We start from the raw sequence: 19241 nt of genomic DNA, 5'->3' as shown, positions 1-19241 counted from the left end.
GACTGAAGAGATAGTTGATTGTGGACTTACTTAGACCAGATTGAGTACATCTCTTGAGGCAGTCCGGACACGAGCAGGAGCAGGTCGGAGATGGCCAGACTGAAGAGATAGTAGTTGGTGGCGGTGTGCATGTGCTTGTTGCGTGCAATCACCACGCAGGTCACCACGTTTCCGGTCACCCCCGAGAAGAAGATGACCGTGTAGACGATGGTGATGGGCACCACGATGTAGAGAGGGTCGCGCTTTTCCTGCAGCGGATACACATCCGATGACGTCCCATTGTTCGCCAACGCCTCCTCCATTACTCGAAATTCTGCAAACAGATAATCGTCTTACAAACATTCAGATTTTAATTAACTGAACGTAAAACCTAATTTGTTATCATTTTAAACTGAAATTTATGATTTCATCTTGTTATGCAGAATAACGTTGTACTTTATTGTTTTGTTTGCATTTGTCTTGCTATCCTATTAAAGTACGATTTGATAAATATGATACACTATTAATTGTTTTTAACCATAAAATATATTACATCTATTTTTATGATACAGCAAACTTGTATGTATATTTCATATTTTCATTTCCTTGATGCATTTAAATACAATTTAGTAACTAAAACTAAAAGTTTTGTATGGTTTTGGATCAGTACTGGCATTAAATTTAATACTGGTCATATTAAAATTACAAAATTGTTTTATTAAAAGTGTTTGAGTAATACATAAATTAAATGTACTATTTTCTCATTTATTTATAATTTATTTCTAATATTAAGTACGATAATAAACTACTATTGTTCTATAAATACCATTACTATTATAAGTTAGTTAGTTAATTTTGGAAGTACAGTATATAAAAATTAATAAAAAAATATATTGTACGATAAAAAGACGATCGGAAATATTACATTTGTTTTACTAAGCGTTTAATACTGCAATAGACATTATTACTAATATGATTTTTATGCTTATAGAATTGAACAGCAACATGTTCATACAGCAGTGAAAGAAAGAATTTTACCTGAATGTAGAAATATGAATTGGGTGACACTTGATTAGATTCAGCAGAGCTGGGCATGAGTGGACGAGTAAAGCTGACATGTCACCTTTTGTTTGACTTTTTCTCAGTCATCCCTTGTTTATTAGTTATTAGATTAAAATGTATTCCTATGCATTTTCAAACCAGGAAAGAAGTTTAGTCTCACAATACCCGTTATTATATTAGTCATATAAGTATAATTATAACGATGAGAAGTGAATGACCAATGAAAGAGGAAAACCTATAAAATACCATTTAATCATTAAATTTTTTTCATTGTTTACCAATGCCTCTTATACCACACTGCATGTTAAACTGAAACTGAGAATCTTTAGACTGAATATGGATAGTTTTATATGACAAGACAAAAATATTTCATGATTTCAATTGAGTTAGCGATTGGCGTTTTAGGTGTTAACGGGAACATTATAGTCAACTACTTGTTTCTACCATTTGACAGTTTTTAAATCTTAATTATTAACAAATAAATTGATGTAATTAATGTAACTGTAATGTTAGAACTTGTAACTTGGATTTTCAGTACAGGTGTATTAGTGTTTTGTAGTGTGAGGTGGTTTATAAACTGTCAAAAAAAAAGAAAGTAAACCTTATGTTTGAAACAAATTCGTCAAATTAAGATTTTGGTTTATTATTTAGTTTGGTGTTGACTACAGTGTATTCAACTGATGATAAATATTGCGATAATTATTTTATATAAACTCAAGAACTAGAGGTTTTTACAAGACTCCAGTTACTTTCTGGAGTTTTCTGCTACCCCAATACATGGGTAAATACGAGTATAACCGTATTTTCAGTGAATATTAATTGACTAATATCGATAATGCGATATTGGTAAATTCTTCGACCAACGCGGAATTGTAATCTACATCTAACCCATGCTCAAAAGTCTGACACCTTAGACCGTGAGTGGAGAAACCAGTCAGGTCACTCCTATATCATACTTTATGTTAGGCTACTAAGGTATTTTTTTAAGAAGTTCGTTTTATAACTTTCTACCATGTATGTTATTGTTTAATAGCTCAAAACCATTTGTAATAGTGAATGAACCCATTAAAGAGTGTGATTAGGTTCATACCTACTTGCTGTGTATTTTCTTGAAATTGGCTGTTTAAATTTATGTAGAAGTACAGACAACAGTTTTAAAACTCTAAAAGAAGTGAAACAGAAAAAAATATGATTAGCTGGTACTCGTTGTAGATAACGGAGATTTGTTCTTATTGAAGCGATTTATACGGATCTTACTAAATGTATTACATTTTCGAATGAAGCCCAAAAATAAAAAAAAAACCGTATATTCAGTGAACATTTTAAAATTGGAATATTATAACTTCAACCTCAGCATCAACATACATGCCAAGAAATGTATTTTACACAATGTGTGGAGTAAAAATGGTACGATAAGTAAAGTGAATATGTGCAGCAGTGTGGTTTAATAGAGATAGGAGATTAAGCATATGTCACTGTGTTGTACATAAACACTTGTGTCGCTGCGAGACAGATGGCTTAGGCTAAGTGCCTAAGGGCTGATAATATAGAGCACCTGTCTCGCCCCATTACTTGTAAACAGCTGTGATTGTACTCTAGCACAGGTGTTTTTGTACTGTCCTTTATGTCTTTGCTGGTGGATAATATAAATTATCCTCTTTCTATTTAGTGTTTTTATGGTGACATTATTTCAAATGAAAAAATTAATGGTTATCTGATTCGTCGACATATTTTATTTAAACTCTGGCCCTATGGGTAAATAAAAGAACGATGCATCAGTAGAATTTATAGATATATGATACTTCCTCTTATCTGACTCTTCCTTATCTGATCTCGTTCATGTTCTCTTAAGGAATTTGCTGTGCTCTTAAGGAATTTGAGTGCCCAAACTGCTTAAGAATGTACACAACTAGGAGTGATCTAGGAGTTTATTGTTGAGAAACACATCCACGTGAGGCAAATTCAAAGGTTCATGCCCAAGGACGACTCAAAAAACTTATACTGTTGCACTAGGTTTGTTGGTATCTCGGTGACATCGTTTATCGGGGAGTCTTTTTCGGGGATGTTCCAATATTCGGGGAAAGGTTTCACTCGTCATCACGTGGAATTGTTGTTATTAACCAAAAGTAATGAATGAAAGGTGATTCCAATATATGTTATTTCATTAAACTCAAACCAAGTCATGGTAGTCAACATCTTGGTTTTCCATCTTCGGAAAAGAATTAAATAAATTTGCATCATGGTTCATTAAAATTATTTGGAAATTTCATAATCCTAAGTTTTAACTGGTACTGCCTTGCGTGTGACACTGTCTTTTAAAATTAACTCCAGTCTATTATATTTTGTTTTTCCTCTATGAATGAAAGTGTCACTTGTTAAAATCTCATACGAGTGGACACAGTTTGTTTACAATTTTATTAATTCCGCTGTTTTCGATCAGAGTCACCCATAAGATCAATGTATAAATATGTGTTAAATCTCAGCCAAATGCTACATAGTGACATGCACCATCATGAAACTCTGTGTTACTCATATATAAATGAAGCTTCATACAAACGTTCTAGTCTATTGGTCATTTCGTTTTCGACATAACGTGCAGGCAGATAGACAAAAATGAAATTTGTCAAGTCCCACAAGTGACTGTATTCTCTAAAGCTCAGCCAATAACGTACATTATATAAATCTCGGTATTGTATGATTTATATACATATTACTTTTATAATGTACGGGTAATATCCTGAAATAAAATAAAACATCAATTAAACAACTGGGTAATTCTAAGTGAAAAATGTGTGATTTTATGAGTTCTTGTGAAGTGTAATGATGTTTAGTTGAGTAGTTCCTAAAGATTTATATAATTGTCAAGTTTCGTTAGCAGCCAGCACAACATTCTTTACATGATTCCTTAACTACTGAAATAGTAATAAAATTAATTAATCGGTCTTTATGATAGTTAGAATTAGATTAAAAACTATCAACGGTATCACACTACAATTTCAGCCACCGGTGTGGGTCAGCACCTGGTCATTAACGAAAATAAAATAAAACAACAAAGCACTCTTGTATAAAAAATTATCTCGGAGAGATTTTCACATGCTATAAACTCACTCGCATAACTTGTATTTAAAGAAAAATGGATTATTATGGAGGAAACTGTTTCTTAGTGCAGTACAGTAATGTTCAATACTTTTAGCACACGGTTTTATAAGATTTCAGTATATTGTTCCTTTGCAACATTGTAACAACATGGAAACATTTTTCAATGTCAACTATCGGTACAACATCATCTAATTCCAATTAATTAACATTTCTTTTAGAACTTAAAATGTAGTGTTTTGACTAAAACCTCAATAACGTTATCATGTTTTACTGAACGTAAAGTACTATTTAATTATGAAGATTATTAAAATCTGATCAATAGCTTAAAACGTGAACATATTTATACAAGTTTTACTATAGCTATTTCCTTTACATTTTTTTCGAGCAGTCGTGTTGTAATTTGAACTGGTTCACTACCGCAACCCAACTCTTTTCATATTGGACGAATTCCAAAAGTTTACTTTTTTGCACTTATGTACCATTATCTCAGGAACTACTCAAGATATCTCAATGATTTTTGTTTCGTTTGTAGAAAATTTAAAACTAAAAAAATGACCAGGGCAGATTTTAAAAATATTTATAAAAAAAAGTTATTACGTTTTATTTACAATAAAACATGGTTTTTTTAAAAACTTTATCTTTTAAATAAAAAAACCATTTATTTTTAATTTTTTATTTCTTCAAGTCAAAAGATATTAAGAAAACTTCAATAAAAAATTATGTTGATACCATAAACGGTTCCTGATATAAAGATACGGAAACTTTGCAGATAATTTAACATAGGGTTAGATAGGGTCAACCGACTCCCAACTGCGACAGACGACTAGTGCATCTGCTGTCTTATCGAAATTACGTACATATATTCATTCAAGAATAGACCTACTAGTGCAGTGTTAAAATAGCAGACTAATACAAAAATATTTGCAACTCTCTCGGTCATTACGCCACTTGGTTGTCAGAGTGTTGGAAACATTAATTATAGTTACAGACAGTAATGAAAGTTTAACGTCGTATAAATTTTAAACCTTAAGGAGAAAGGCTTACTTAGAATAAAACTTTCCTCAGTGAGCTGGGAAGAAAAAATTTAATGTCAGCACCGAGAACTATATTCTTATAGAGAGCGGATTCCTTGAAGGGTTAAACTTTTACCTTTAAAATAATAAGTCGAGGATTTTGCTACAACGATAAAGGATTCACAAGCCATAGGTGGAATGAAAAATTCCCAAAACCTTCTTCTCCTTCTTAAATCGGATTTCGCCAAAAGTTAACAGATTAGTTGCTAAGAGATTGCCCGGATTTGACTAGGCCTACTATGTGTTTGAAAGCTATCATTATTAGCAATATTTAAAATAATTAAACAACACAATTTTGTGTCAAATAAAAACAATGCATAAAAGTGTGGTCTATGGGATTTGCTTATTTTTTTTTTTATAAAAAATATTTAGGTCATTCGGGTATCCATTATCATATCCGTTTTGATAAAAGTTGTCGTTGTATAAATCAATAGTGGTATATGTTGTAATTATAAATAACAAATGCTATTTATGTAAATAATAAGATTTAGTAAATCAAGTGGGGAAAAATCATTGTTAAAACATATTAGTTTGTTTAAAAATTAACTTTTTCCAATAATTTTTTATAGATGAAAATATACACTGTATATTATTAACAACAATAGTAATAAAACATAACGTTATAAGAATAGTAAATACGTTTTAATAACATTCAGAATATGTTTACTTCATCAAATATATAAATTAATGCAATAGGACTTAAATTAACTCAACTGAATTTAAAAAAATAATTATAAAATATTTTACTACTTCTTTTATTCAGTAAGTAAACATACTATGATAGACGTCAAATTTTCAAATAATTTGTTTATCACCTTGTTTGTTAATTTAATTGGAAATACGAGTATATATTTTGTATAAAGGATGTCATCGTTTGACTGTAATCCTTAATTGAGATAAAATTACTTATCTAAGATGTGTATATAATATATATATATATGAATTACATTTGTTGAACCTTATTACAAATATTAATTTACAAAAAACTATTGATGAGATATACACGTTATGATTGCTGTCAGAACTATTTACAATGGTAGTATATCAGAACATAGGTTTAAACGTGCAGTTTATAGAAATAATTTTAATTAGAAGTCAAGTTGAGTGATGAGCATCGCGGGTGAGAAGTTCTCTGTCACTCTCGAGAGAATAAACCGCACTCCGCTTCATCCATCCCGACTCCTGCGGTCACAAAACTTCTCTCTCGGGGTGAGGAAGGGGTACTGTGTCCTTCGACGTCACCATAAAAAAAGAATGTTTTGTACGCCTTAGTTCAGTATACAGTACATTCGTACACATACATACGAAAAATTTTATAAAGGGTGTTTAACAACAATATGTGCAGGATATATTTTGGGATGTGGTTCAATAGGTTTAATAAATATAAATGTTGCTCTAATACTAAAATAATGGTCTATTTCCGCTTCGTATCAGTATGACGTCTAAGAAACGGTCAGCTGTATCTGTCTGTATTTATTGACTTTTAGTGGATTGCTCGAGAGTAGTAAACCTTTTTATAGTAAAATCCTTTCATACAGAATAAGCTATATATTTTTATAACAAATATGTATTTTATGTGCTTAGAAATTTTTTTCCTTTAGTATGGTGTCCTGAAATTTTGCTTTCAAAGTTAAAATGTTTCATTTTATTCTTTGAACAATTTATTTTTGTAATTATGGAATTTTACATTGAATGTCAAAACGCGTATTTTTTTTTAAAAAAATAAGCACGTCAAAATATGTAATAATGGACAATTTCAAGAAAACGCGAGATCTGCATTCTTCTATGTCACGTAATGACTAGTTATATGATTACATTTGAGCTGTTACTATCTTGAGTTTGAAATTGTAAGATGTATTTCATAAATTTGTACTAAAATTATCACATAATTCATACATTTTTCGTCATAAACTGATACATTTTGTTGAATATGATGTTTTAAAACCACAAGGAGTTGATATATAGATAGTGAACTTTTTAAATTACTATATCAATATAAAACATTATTTATTGTTTGTTTTTAAATATATAGTCACAAACTTACGTCAAAATTGCGAGTAACTTCAAATTTAAATTGAATTTAAAAATGTATAGGAATCTCTCTTATATTAAAAAAGAAAACGCTGTAAAATATATTCGATTACATCAGGGTGTACCGGTTAATTGGTTAATTTAAATTCTATATAATGTGGTAAAATCACAACCTAGTCAGCCAGTATAATTAATTTTATTTTTATCCAATGTTCCGGGAACTAAATGGTCTATTGGCGTGAGTAACTACCTAATTGGCAAGCGTATGTATATTTTTCGTCTAACCCTTTTAGCAGCCCAACTACGTGACCGATCAGACCTCGCTCGCGCTTTGTCCGTACAGTAAAATTTATATCTTTTCGTATTAATATAAATTAGCCCTTTGATGCCAAACGTATAAAAATGATATGTAACGTAAAGAAAAGTTGTAAATAGTAAAGTAAAGATCTTTTTATTTGCTTGATTGAGATAGATAAAAGTTTGTGGTCAGTCATCCTTATGGCGAACACAAACGTTCGCCATTTAATGATAATGAAGTTTTTATAATAAATAAGTAATTTGTATCATTTAAATGGCTAATACCGAAAACGCGAATTTGTTTTAGGCGAGTTCACGTAGCTGATGTATCTCACGGTGTTGTTTGAAGATATGGCTACCACTGATCCCAACTTCTACTCCTCTTCTAGAAATAACCGTTTCTTAGACTACAGCTTCAATGTCTACATATTGCGAAGGAAAGTGAAATCTTAGTGTTTTAATAAAGTTAAAAACATCGTAGGCATAATTCCATAGAAACATTGGATATTTTAGGTCCACCTATAAGATATACATTTTTAGTTCTTATGTTCTAATTGGCAGCAACGTGGCATTACATACATTTCCTTACCATCAAAAGTGTGCTTGTAAGTTTTAATAATTAAACTGAACTTTATAAGTAAACTTCGAATTCTAGTATTTATTACTACGACCTCAGAAGTCACCACCCCCATGTGTTATCGTCAAACGTACAAGGTTACCTTCGTACAAAACATTGTTTTCTTGGGCAATTTGCACGGACTGGGGCCCAATGAAAAGCCGAGACTACGAAGTAATCGTGCCTGCAGACTTGGAACACCTAAGCATACAGCCACTCTATTAGACAAGTTTTGATCAGCATGTTTTTTTTGTTTGGTCTATCAAAAAAAATGAAGAAGTTCCATTTTAATTAGGATCAATAGAGGGAATTATTTATATTCTGCTATAATCTCTTCCAATCCGCAAAAAACGAATAATCAAAATGAAAATTTACACTTATATTATTGATAAATCTGCTACGTGTAAGGAAAAATACAATTGCTCAATCACTGAATTATTATTGAAAAATATGAAATAACCAAGACATTTTTGAAATAATAAGATTATGATATGAATATTCCCCCGATGACGAGAGGAGAGGATGGTTCTTATTATGAATAAACTAAGGACATTGTAACAAAGTCAAAAATAAAATGCTTAAGAATGTACAGTAAGAAAAAGTTACGATTCACTCTAACTGAATAAATTGGTAATGTTATTTAATTAAGATTTGCTTTATTGAGATAAGATAATAAAAGTTATATTATTAAGTATGATTAAACTCAAGCAGCGTTGTATTTGAGTGAAAATAGGTAATAATTTCTCCAAACTTCAGAAATAATAGCAATAATATAATAAGATTATGTTATAACTCTCAGGAAGATAGATGGTTTCCATTAGACATTAAGTGTTGTTACAAAGTCTTAATGAAAGCTTAGGAAGGTAAGAAAAAGGTTTATTATTACAACCCGAATACATTTGTAATGTTAAACTTAATTAAGATATGATTTCGTCATCCAGTATGATGTACTGTGATTAACTCAAACAGGTAATTGTTCGAAATTTCAGAACCTGATGCAACCTAGGTCGAAACAGATTAGTTGGCGAGATTAGATGTTCCTCCCGGTCTCTCCTCAACTGACCTCAAGGATACTTGAGGGATATTATTAAGTAAACGTAATGGAAATAAAAATCTTATATATGGCAAGATAAATGTAACGATGGTAGGTCTAAATATGAAGCTTAAATCTACCCACTGCTGCTAATTTAGTTAGCTTGAAATTAGGCCATGAATGTGTATTTTTTAAAGACTCACGTCATAGTTATGAATTGTTTTTGAAGTTAAAAAATGGTTATAAGAGAGCAAAGAGGCGTGCTGCTAAAAGTAAACGTTATTTCTCTTATAAAATATAGAACCTTACTGAGATGAGTGTTGTGCGTGGAGGAAAGACGTGTTCCCTCTAACGTGTAACAACCAAACACCTAGGCTTACAACAATTTTGAAATCAAATGGGTTAAACAACAAAAAATTTTAAACCTACATTCGTTGCAAATATTTTGTCTAGTGTCCATAGCAAAATTATTTTCCTGCAAATTCTCATGGCAGATATAATGACAAAGTTCAAGAGGTAGGTGTTCTTATGGATCCTGGACCTCAGTGATCAAATGTACAAAAGGCTTTAGAACAAAGAATTAAGTATATTCCAACTGGGAGTGAAGATATTATATTGTTCATGGGTTGTGTGGAGGTGTTCAATAAAACCCTTGTCATCGCAATTTGTATAAAATTTATTTAAAAATCATCAATTAGAGTACTGTATTAAGTAATTTTCATGCTTTGGATGTAACTAATATTTGAGGTCAGATACCTGGTATTTGAATGAGTGAATTAAAAGGTAAGTGAATAGAGTACAATTGTGATAGTGATAGCCTAATAAAAGTGTTGATAGGGCTGATGTTTATGGTAAGCTATAAACTGGAAGGACAGTCGTTTTGAGTTGTAGCATTTTTGCTATTAAAACACATCTTGGTAAATATACTAATGGAATCTCTATGAAAATTCCCAGCTTCCAAGATTGTCTTATTATGGATCTCTCGCAATAACCATCGATCTCCTCAGTAATGCTTGAGGACTATCTCAGTATAAATAAATATTGTTTATAAAAAATAATGGAAGGATTATTGATTATCCTTGACCTCAGTAATGCTTGAGGACTATCTCAGTATAAATAAATATTGTTTATAAAAAATAATGGAAGGATTATTGATTATCCTTGACCTCAGTAATGCTTGAGGACTATCTCAGTATAAATAAATATTGTTTATAAAAAATAATGGAAGGATTATTGATTATCCTTGACCTCAGGAATGCTGAGGACTATCTCAGTATAAATAAATATTGTTTATAAAAAATAATGGAAGGATTATTGATTATCCTTGACCTCAAGAATGCTTAGTGATTTTACGTACCCATGCCTCACTCTGCAAAACTTCATTTTGTATAATTCTGACCACATATCATTAGGCTGAATAAAAAATGAAACATGAAAATCTCAACATTACTATCCTATATTTAAATTTAGACAGGGCTCTTAAAGTGGGCTCAGCTTGATTTTAATTTCATTTTAAGTGCCTGAAGTATTGAAATGCAAATAAAAAAGAACGGTTTTCACCCAAGCTTAAAATCTTAAAGTGGAGTAAGAATACACAAATGAAAACTGAGTATTTACAGTCAGCTCCAAACTGTTGGTGTAAAAATCTACGAATATAATGAACGATGAATTTGTTATGCAGAATAGACTCCTTGGCGAATTTGCATAACAAATTCTCTTTCATGCTTTTGTACTGTTTAATTTTTTATGCAAAGACAAAATTACAAAAAACATCTATTTAAAAGTTCTTTTTGAAAATGGTGTATTCCTAAAACCTTTTAACTTCAATATCTTGTAAAAGGCATATGATAAAAAGTTATATCGTTTATGATTTTTTTATACACATAGTAATCCAGTATTATCAAGTTTATTAATGGCTTGATAATTTCGCAGATAATATTTTTTATTAATTGAGCGCAATAAAATAACAACTATCGTTACGAAAAAGTTCTGTCATTGAAGGACAGTAATTAGTTGTTTTGATTTTACTGATCTGACCAGCTTAAATTAGTAAAACTTGCGGTAAGTTAATTAGCAATTGAATGTAAATAAATTGGTTTTAAACCAAACGTGCAATTGGTAAGGATATTGCGATCACATACTAATAATGTAATGTTTAAATCAGCTAATGGTACCATGTTTTTTCTTGCCGTCCATAAATTATTAACAGTTTCAAATATTCAGCAAATTTGTATAAATGCCGATAATAAAGTTTAAATTAAAGAATATAAATCATGATTGATAAACAAAAAGTAATCTCTTCATCGCACTTGTTTGCTAATTGGTGTAACATTTTCCAATTGCCACATGTTCAAACGCGAAGAATATTTGTAAAGCCATATTGATTGAACAAATTTAATCCTTTGAGGATTTCTTTGACAAATATTTGGTATCGCGAGCACAAGTTAGTTTAGTAAATTAAACGCGAGTGTGGCAGAAACTGCCAAATACAAAATCATTGATGGCCGAAATGTAAAGAACGTGATGTAATGCTCTCTCGTTCTCTCTCCTCTCCCCCCCCTCTTCTCCCTTTCTCTCACTCTCTCACCCTCTCTCTCTCTACTATTTTGACAGAGGTATGTATATGTATTTTCTTGATTGGGAAACAAGGTGAAATACACTTTTGAACAAACAATTTTGGTAAGACTGGAGTAAATTACAATGTCCATAAATATACACTTATCAACAGATTTTCTTAAAAGTATTAATACAAATTTTGGTAAGATCTGTCCGATAATAAGACGCCTAGATGAATTCCATCCTACGTTATCACACCACTTGACTACTTTTCTTTAAGAAATTAGACCTTGAGGCTGGGATTGATCCATCAAATTAATGTCAAGTTTTTGTAAATTATACTTCTCCACCAAACCTTTAGTCAGTGTTATTGATAGCCATTATCTCTAAACTGTTGGTTCCAAAAACGTTTATTATTAAACCTGACCAACAGGGGTCACTTCTGGCTGTGTTTATACCATTCAGTTAAACCTACCATTAGGCACAGCAAAAACCGATGTGTCACTTAAATTTGGACAATCTTATGGATATCCAGGAATTAGTAACCGCAAAAGTTGAAATTCTGGGGTGCAAGGGTAATTTGACAGGTTTAGTTTACTGCGGGATATGACTGTTGGAGTTGGTGAGGTTCGTTCCCTAAGTATCAGAGGTACTTTCTAGCCTAGACATAAGAGTGTGCAACTCCCTGCCTGTTTTGACTGTAGAGGCTGGTTCAGAGCTAGTCTTTCCTTCTTCCGAGGGGACATGACTTCAGGTTAGTGCCCTAAATTCTTCCTATGGATCTCGGCAGGAGGCGGTCCCTACCCCAACGTTACCCATCCAGAATATCCTGTCACTTTGGAAGTAGCGCAAAAGTCCTTATAGGACTCGGTGCAATTTATAAGCTTCTTGTCCCAAGACAAAAAAAATACCCTGAATTCACCCTCGACACATTTGGTATAAGATTTATTATATATTAACAAGAGATTCAGACATATCGCTTGTTCATTCTCTGTTCACTTCCTAGAGCTTCACCTTTATAGTCATTTTTAATCGGTAAGTCTTGCTCTTGAGATTAAGCTATAAAATATTTCAATCAAGTTCCTTTAATACAATTTCAATAATGCTTATTATATAATAATTGTTGAAACCATTTTTTTGAAATAACAGCCTCATAATGGGCTTAATAATGGAGTTTCATACTTGCAAGAGAAAAGTCTGTGTTTGATTAGGCGGAAAACAGAAAGGATCATGTTTCACTATGTTCAACCTTTTACTGAAATAATATAGTCCACGTGTAAACAGTTATTCAAATTTTGTTCAGTGTATTTCAAACTTCTTATGGATACTATATATATATATTATTGTATTTTGAATCAATTTGGATTGGGCTGGTTGCTATGAAACCACACGCTCCTGAAAAGTTATCTACGAGTTGGTTGTATCGATAAATCGAGCTCTAAAAGCTTGTTACACATGGCTCTTCACTGGAGGTTGTTGATTACTCAGATTTGGTTGTTTTACAGAGCGTTTGCTTGTAACTGAAATTTTATTTGTGGCGTACAATAGCTTATTGGAATGGGCTCAATCTTAGCTCAATACTTATTAATATAGAAAATATAGAACATAGACGTTTCACTTAAACACTGTTTCACAGCGCTAGCCGCAGGCCAGCCCTAGGACTATCATTGGACATTCCTAGCGAGTTCTGTGTACTGGTCATAGTTACCAACGTTAGTGAGGGGTCTTATCCTAAAACTACACTAAAATATAAAATGTATTTTAATATATGAATTAAGTTTATATTATTTAACAACATAAGTATTCATTTGCTATGATTTGTTAAGATACAGCCTACTGAAATACTTAGTAGTCCTAATTATATTCTTATAAATAAAAATGAATCGCAAAATATGTTGTTAAGCACCAATCTCTACTGTACCAATTCGGCGCTTTATTTTTATGCACCATTCGTTGAAGGTTTATATGAAGAGAAATATTAGAAAAGTTACCTAAAATATTTAGGAATTCTGAAAAAAAAAAAAACATTTTTTTACTTATGTTTTCGCAGTTTCAACTGAGGTTCGACGAAGTGATTGAAACATCTATTTACATTAAAATGTTACAAAATATTAAGTATACATTGCATAATCAATAGTGTAATGTAGATATCAAAGACAAAGCATATGATATATACTTTTACTCCAAATTGTTCGAATGACGAATTTGTAATATCTAATGTCATGTAAATACTCATTAAACACCGTTATAAAACCAACCAAAGCTGTGAATGTTTTCGCAAAAGTTACTCCAAACTGGTGGTCTTACTTGATTTTGCGATATGGAAGTTTAACAGTGGCTTAAGGGAAATTGTTGAAGTGAACAATATGCTTCCACGATCCATCTTCCCAGACTACTGACCGAAAAACAACAAGACTTCTATAATGCAAAACCTTATAAGCGATTATTTTGGAATGCTGCATAAACATAATTAGGTTCCCCCCTTATATCGGAGATAGATAAGAGTTAATATATAAGGAGATAGGATTTCCCTCTAGACCGTAATAGGCTTTGTATGTATCGTCAGGATAACAAGTCATGCGCAACTACGGCACTTAAAATATTTTAGACCGAAAGTAAATTAAAAAAGCTGGAAGTAGGTGCTTTTTGGCCGAAGTAGATTTACTAGACCTACATCTATATATATAAAAATGAATGTTTGTATGTTTGTCCTTTATGGAATCGTGAACTATTGGACCGATCATGATGAAAATTTGTACGTATATGTATTTTTCACGGAGAAGGTTTATAAGCTATGCCCATCCCGTTCCCGATTCAGGATTCCGCCCACTGGTTACAGAAATACCCATAAGAAAATGCATTGCAGCAAACATATGTTAACGTCTTTTCAAATTTTTTAATTCAGCTGTTCTTTGTAAACATATATTACACTTATAGTTTTAAAGCATAGAGTAAGCTTAAGAGAAACGACAAATTTTGTTTAAACTGTTTTTGCAATCACTGTTAAACATAGACTTTACTATCCAGATAATACAATTCAAATTTGACGTAAAAATTCACTTTAACTGCAATATTTATTTAATATAAACCATGCTCATGCTTGATCAGAAGAGTAATGCAGATATCATAATTACTATCTTACGTTGGCTACAAATATAAAGAATGTTATAAATCAACTTAGTTGTTTTTTTTGACAGAAGTATGGTTCTCAAAACTCCGTGTGTACATATTCTCTCGATCGAGACAACAAAGCAAGCTCAATCGTGGCATCGGAGATATAACTAATTTAATCTAAAATTTTATTATAGTAAAAAAAAAAATTTACTAAGTAATATAAGGACTTCGGTTCTTAAGATTTGCGTGCGAAGCCGTGGGGTAACAGCTAGATAGAGGCAGGAATATTGGTACATACCTTCATAATACGCCCAAGAGGCTCACGATGGAACGACTATTCAATTATCTCAGCAATGTTTAGAATGTGATAGAAAAAGAATAAGTGAATATAGTGTACTGTTTTCAACGGGAAATTGCGGTGCGAAGCCGCGGGCAACTTTTGCAAAAATTATTGAAATGCGCAGCAAAGCGCGCCGGGCCCGCTAGGTATATATATATATATAAATTAATGTTTGTGTGTTTGTCCTTTATGGAATCGTAAACTTTTGGACCGAACATTACGAAAATTTGTATGTATATACATTTTTCCACGGAGAAGGTTCATATGATATGCCCATGGATGTAACTCGCCACTAGGCGGCGCTGTAAAATATAACAATTTTCAAAGCACCTGCAAACTATAAACTGCAATTACGAGGACAGTTACGAATATTATATAACCAAAAAAATTGAAGGCGCTAAGTTTATGGTGTATATTTGACTTTAAGATAAAACTCTGGTTGAAAACAAAACTTGAGTGTTAGACCACTTTTTAATAAAGCACATGTAGCCATGTACGTGTACAATGGCTCTAAAACATACACAGATTTTCTTGATCGGCGTTGAAATATAATTCACTTGAACAAGAAGTGCACATACACGGGCAAAGTTTATGATAAGCGTGCGAAGCGCGGGAAACAGCTAGTCTATATATATAAAAATGAATGTTTGTATGTTTGTCCTTTATGGAATCGTGAACTATTGGACCGATCATGATGAAAATTTGTACGTATATGTATTTTTTCCACGGAGAAGGTTTATAAGCTATGCCCATCCCTTTCCCGATTCAGGATTCCGCCCCACTGGTTACAGAAATACCCATAAGAAATGCATTGCAGCAAACATATGTTAACGTCTTTTCAAATTTTTATTCAGCTGTTCTTTGTAAACATATATTACACTTATAGTTTTTAAAGCATAGAGTAAGCTTAAGAGAAACGACAAATTTTGTTTAAACTGTTTTTGCAATCACTGTTAAACATAGACTTTTACTATCCAGATAATACAATTCAAATTTGACGTAAAAAATTCACCTTTAACTGCAATATTTATTTAATATAAACCATGCTCAATGCTTGATCAGAAGAGTAATGCAGATATCATTAATTACTATCTTACGTTGGCTACAAATATAAAGAATGTTATAAAATCAAACCTTAGTTGTTTTTTTTGACAGAAGTATGGTTTCTCAAAACTCGTGTGTACATATTCTCTCGATCGAGACAACAAAGCAAGCTCAATCGTGGCATCGGAGATATAACTAATTTAATCTAAAATTTATTATAGTAAAAAAAAAATTTACGAAGTAATATAAGGGACTTCGGTTCTTAAGATTTGCGTGCGAAGCCGTGGGTAACAGCTAGATAGAGGCAGGAATATGGTACATACCTTCATAATACGCCAAAGAGGCTCACGATGGAACGACTATCAATTATCTCAGCAATGTTTAGAATGTGATAGAAAAAGAATAAGTGAATATAGTGTACTGTTTTCAACGGGAAATTGCGTGCGAAGCCGCGGGCAACTTTTGCAAAAAATTATTGAAATGCGCAGCAAAGCGCGCCGGGCCCGCTAGTACTATATATTGTTTGACCGACCAGAAGTAGAGATATGTTAACCTAATGGGCCTCTCAGTATATTTTTATTCGTTAAGACAAGGCATTCACTACTATGGTAATCTAAGATTGGAAGTTTATGGCAAGGAATAGAAGTAAACGCTTTTCAACCAAAATAGTATTTAGGGACCTATGTATCTGGACTTTCTTGTTCGATGCAACAAGGCTTTATTATCTCGAACCAGAACCAGAAATGGTCCTACACGTGAAAAAATAATATAAGAGTTTGGTAAAACTCTGATTCACTACTAAAATCTACTGATAACTAAAAAATTGTGTGCCTGATGAATTCCTACTTACGCTTGGAAATGTCATAAGACACCATCATTTTTCATCATAATCGCTTTTACTAAGTAATATAAAGACTTAGATTTTGAAAATTGCGTGTGAAACCGCGGTTACCATCTTGTTGTCATACAAATAACCAATTTTAATATTTAATTAATTGATATTAAAACACATAATAAATCACTACACAAATCAAGCAATAACTAAAGAAAAGCATCTACTAATCTATAAATTAAAATGAACGCTATTAAAATTTATTATGCTATTGAATGCAAAACATTACTATGTCGGTGGATAAAATACCTCATATTTCATTCATCTAGTTTCAATAAATTAATCATGTACCTTGAGTTTTAAATCTAATATCGTATACTTATTAATTAAAATTTCTCCAGCTTATAAGAGCAACTACACAACATACATTATTAATATTTCTAAGAGTTAATTTGTTTTCTCAGTTTACACGAACCGTGTTCAATTTAATGTACGTCCGAAGAGAAGACAATATTAAAGCTTTAATTTAAATTTTTTATTTACTATTTGGAACTATAATTAAAGTCCATTAGTAAAAGATGACGAATATAAAGTAGTTGGATATCTTCCTTTAATTTTTGCCTTAAAGGATTTAAGGACCTCTAAATTAAGTTATTAAAAAATACCGATACAACAAACTCGATTCAAGCTTACTGATAGTGTTTGTGAAAACAATGACAATTGACAATTTCTCAATATTTAATAATTTTGTAGGATTCTCTGAAGAAGTTTGAATAATAGAATTGAAAAATAACTGAATAAATAATGTTAATAATATATTATACTAATAGTTATCTTTCATAGAGGCTTACTCTAAGAGATTATTTCTAGAATAGTATACAGTGGTTGAGTCACACAATCGAAAGTAGACCCAAACAGGACAATTTATCTAAACGTCTCTAATTCATCCCCCATAAAAACAGAAAACTAGATCGAGTGAATTGATGTTACTTGGGGATATCGAATTAAAGATCCCTTAATATAATACTAGAGGTTAATTGCCGACATTTAGAAAAAGTTTTAAACGTTCCACCTTCTATATTTTAAAACAGTCTGGATTGGTCTTGGTGCTATAAAACAACACGCTGCTGAAAGGGTATCAACGAGTTGATTGTATCGATCAACCAGAGAAGTCTAGACAGTAAAACGTCAATAGAACTCTAAAAGCTTGTTCCACATGGCTCTTAAATGGTAGCTGCTGTGGCCACTGCGGATTTGTTGTTTCAGTAAGTGTTTGTAATTAAACTCTATTACTGGCGTACATTAGGTTAGTACTATGGATTTAATCTCCTAATAAGACCTAGAAATAACAATTTTAAAACGTTATAATCTTAAAAAATATAAAACACTGTCTTCCGTTAAGATTAGTTATTATATTCCAGTTCATATTTATTAAGCTACACAGCTATAAAAATGGAAGCTATGTATTTCATAGTCATGTATTGTAGCTATGTACGTGGTTCTATGTGTTCTACAAGGAAATAATAGTTTCATCACAACAGCTAACAAGATAAAGAAAGATTTGAGAGCCGTGGGCGGAGGGGTTTGGCGTTGGACTTTGGATTTGAGTTTGAGATAGCGCAGGTTCAAATCCTGTCTGTGACCTTAGTTAGTACTTTTCATTTCAATCTGTACCATTGACCCTGAACTGTATCGACATTCTCCCTTGTTATGTAGGGTTGATTAGAGTACCTTACCATTAAATAATAAATTCGCCATTTACTTCATCAAATAAACTGTCAATAAATGTTTGACTGAAGAGATGAAACTTGTTTACGTATACCTGTGTGTATCTAGATAAAATATTATCTGAGAAAATATCATTGCGAAATATGTTAAACCTTCCAATACCCTCCGATTCAATTCCTAGAAAAATTAGTAGGGCTTACAATTGATTTATTTCTTGGAGGAAATTACTCTTTTTTTTGGAAGAACAATTAAGAATAAGAATAATTTATTCGCGCAATAGAACACAAAGGTTTTCTGTGAAAATCAATACATAAGTATAAACAGTAAGTATAGATAAGCAACAGAACAGATCTGCTTACAAAGAGCATTCAATCTAAAGGTAAAAAGCAAAAGATTATTGTAACAATTTTAAAATTATTACTACTGCTAAAACAATC

At 31.7% G+C, this 19241-nt stretch overlaps 1 protein-coding gene across 8 annotated transcripts in view; it reads right to left on the bottom strand.

Annotated features, from left to right (window-relative positions):
- LOC124361990 (pyrokinin-1 receptor-like) overlaps positions 1–19241 on the bottom strand; it is a 298750-nt gene that overhangs the window by 59210 nt on the left and 220299 nt on the right. For all 8 annotated transcript variants that reach the window (XR_006922410.1, XM_046816116.1, XM_046816117.1 and 5 more), the window contains one exon: positions 31–313. Coding sequence is in view for 7 of the 8 variants with exons in the window: in XM_046816114.1 (XP_046672070.1) it covers positions 31–313 (283 nt within the window). In the remaining variant the exon portion in view is untranslated. The remainder of the gene's footprint in view (positions 1–30; positions 314–19241) is intronic.

The sequence above is a fragment of the Homalodisca vitripennis genome, chromosome 5 (genome assembly GCF_021130785.1).
Source record: "Homalodisca vitripennis isolate AUS2020 chromosome 5, UT_GWSS_2.1, whole genome shotgun sequence".
Lineage (NCBI taxonomy): Eukaryota > Metazoa > Arthropoda > Insecta > Hemiptera > Cicadellidae > Homalodisca > Homalodisca vitripennis.
The sequence above is the reverse complement of the archived record's forward strand: the minus strand, read 5'-3'. Positions and strand labels throughout refer to the sequence as shown.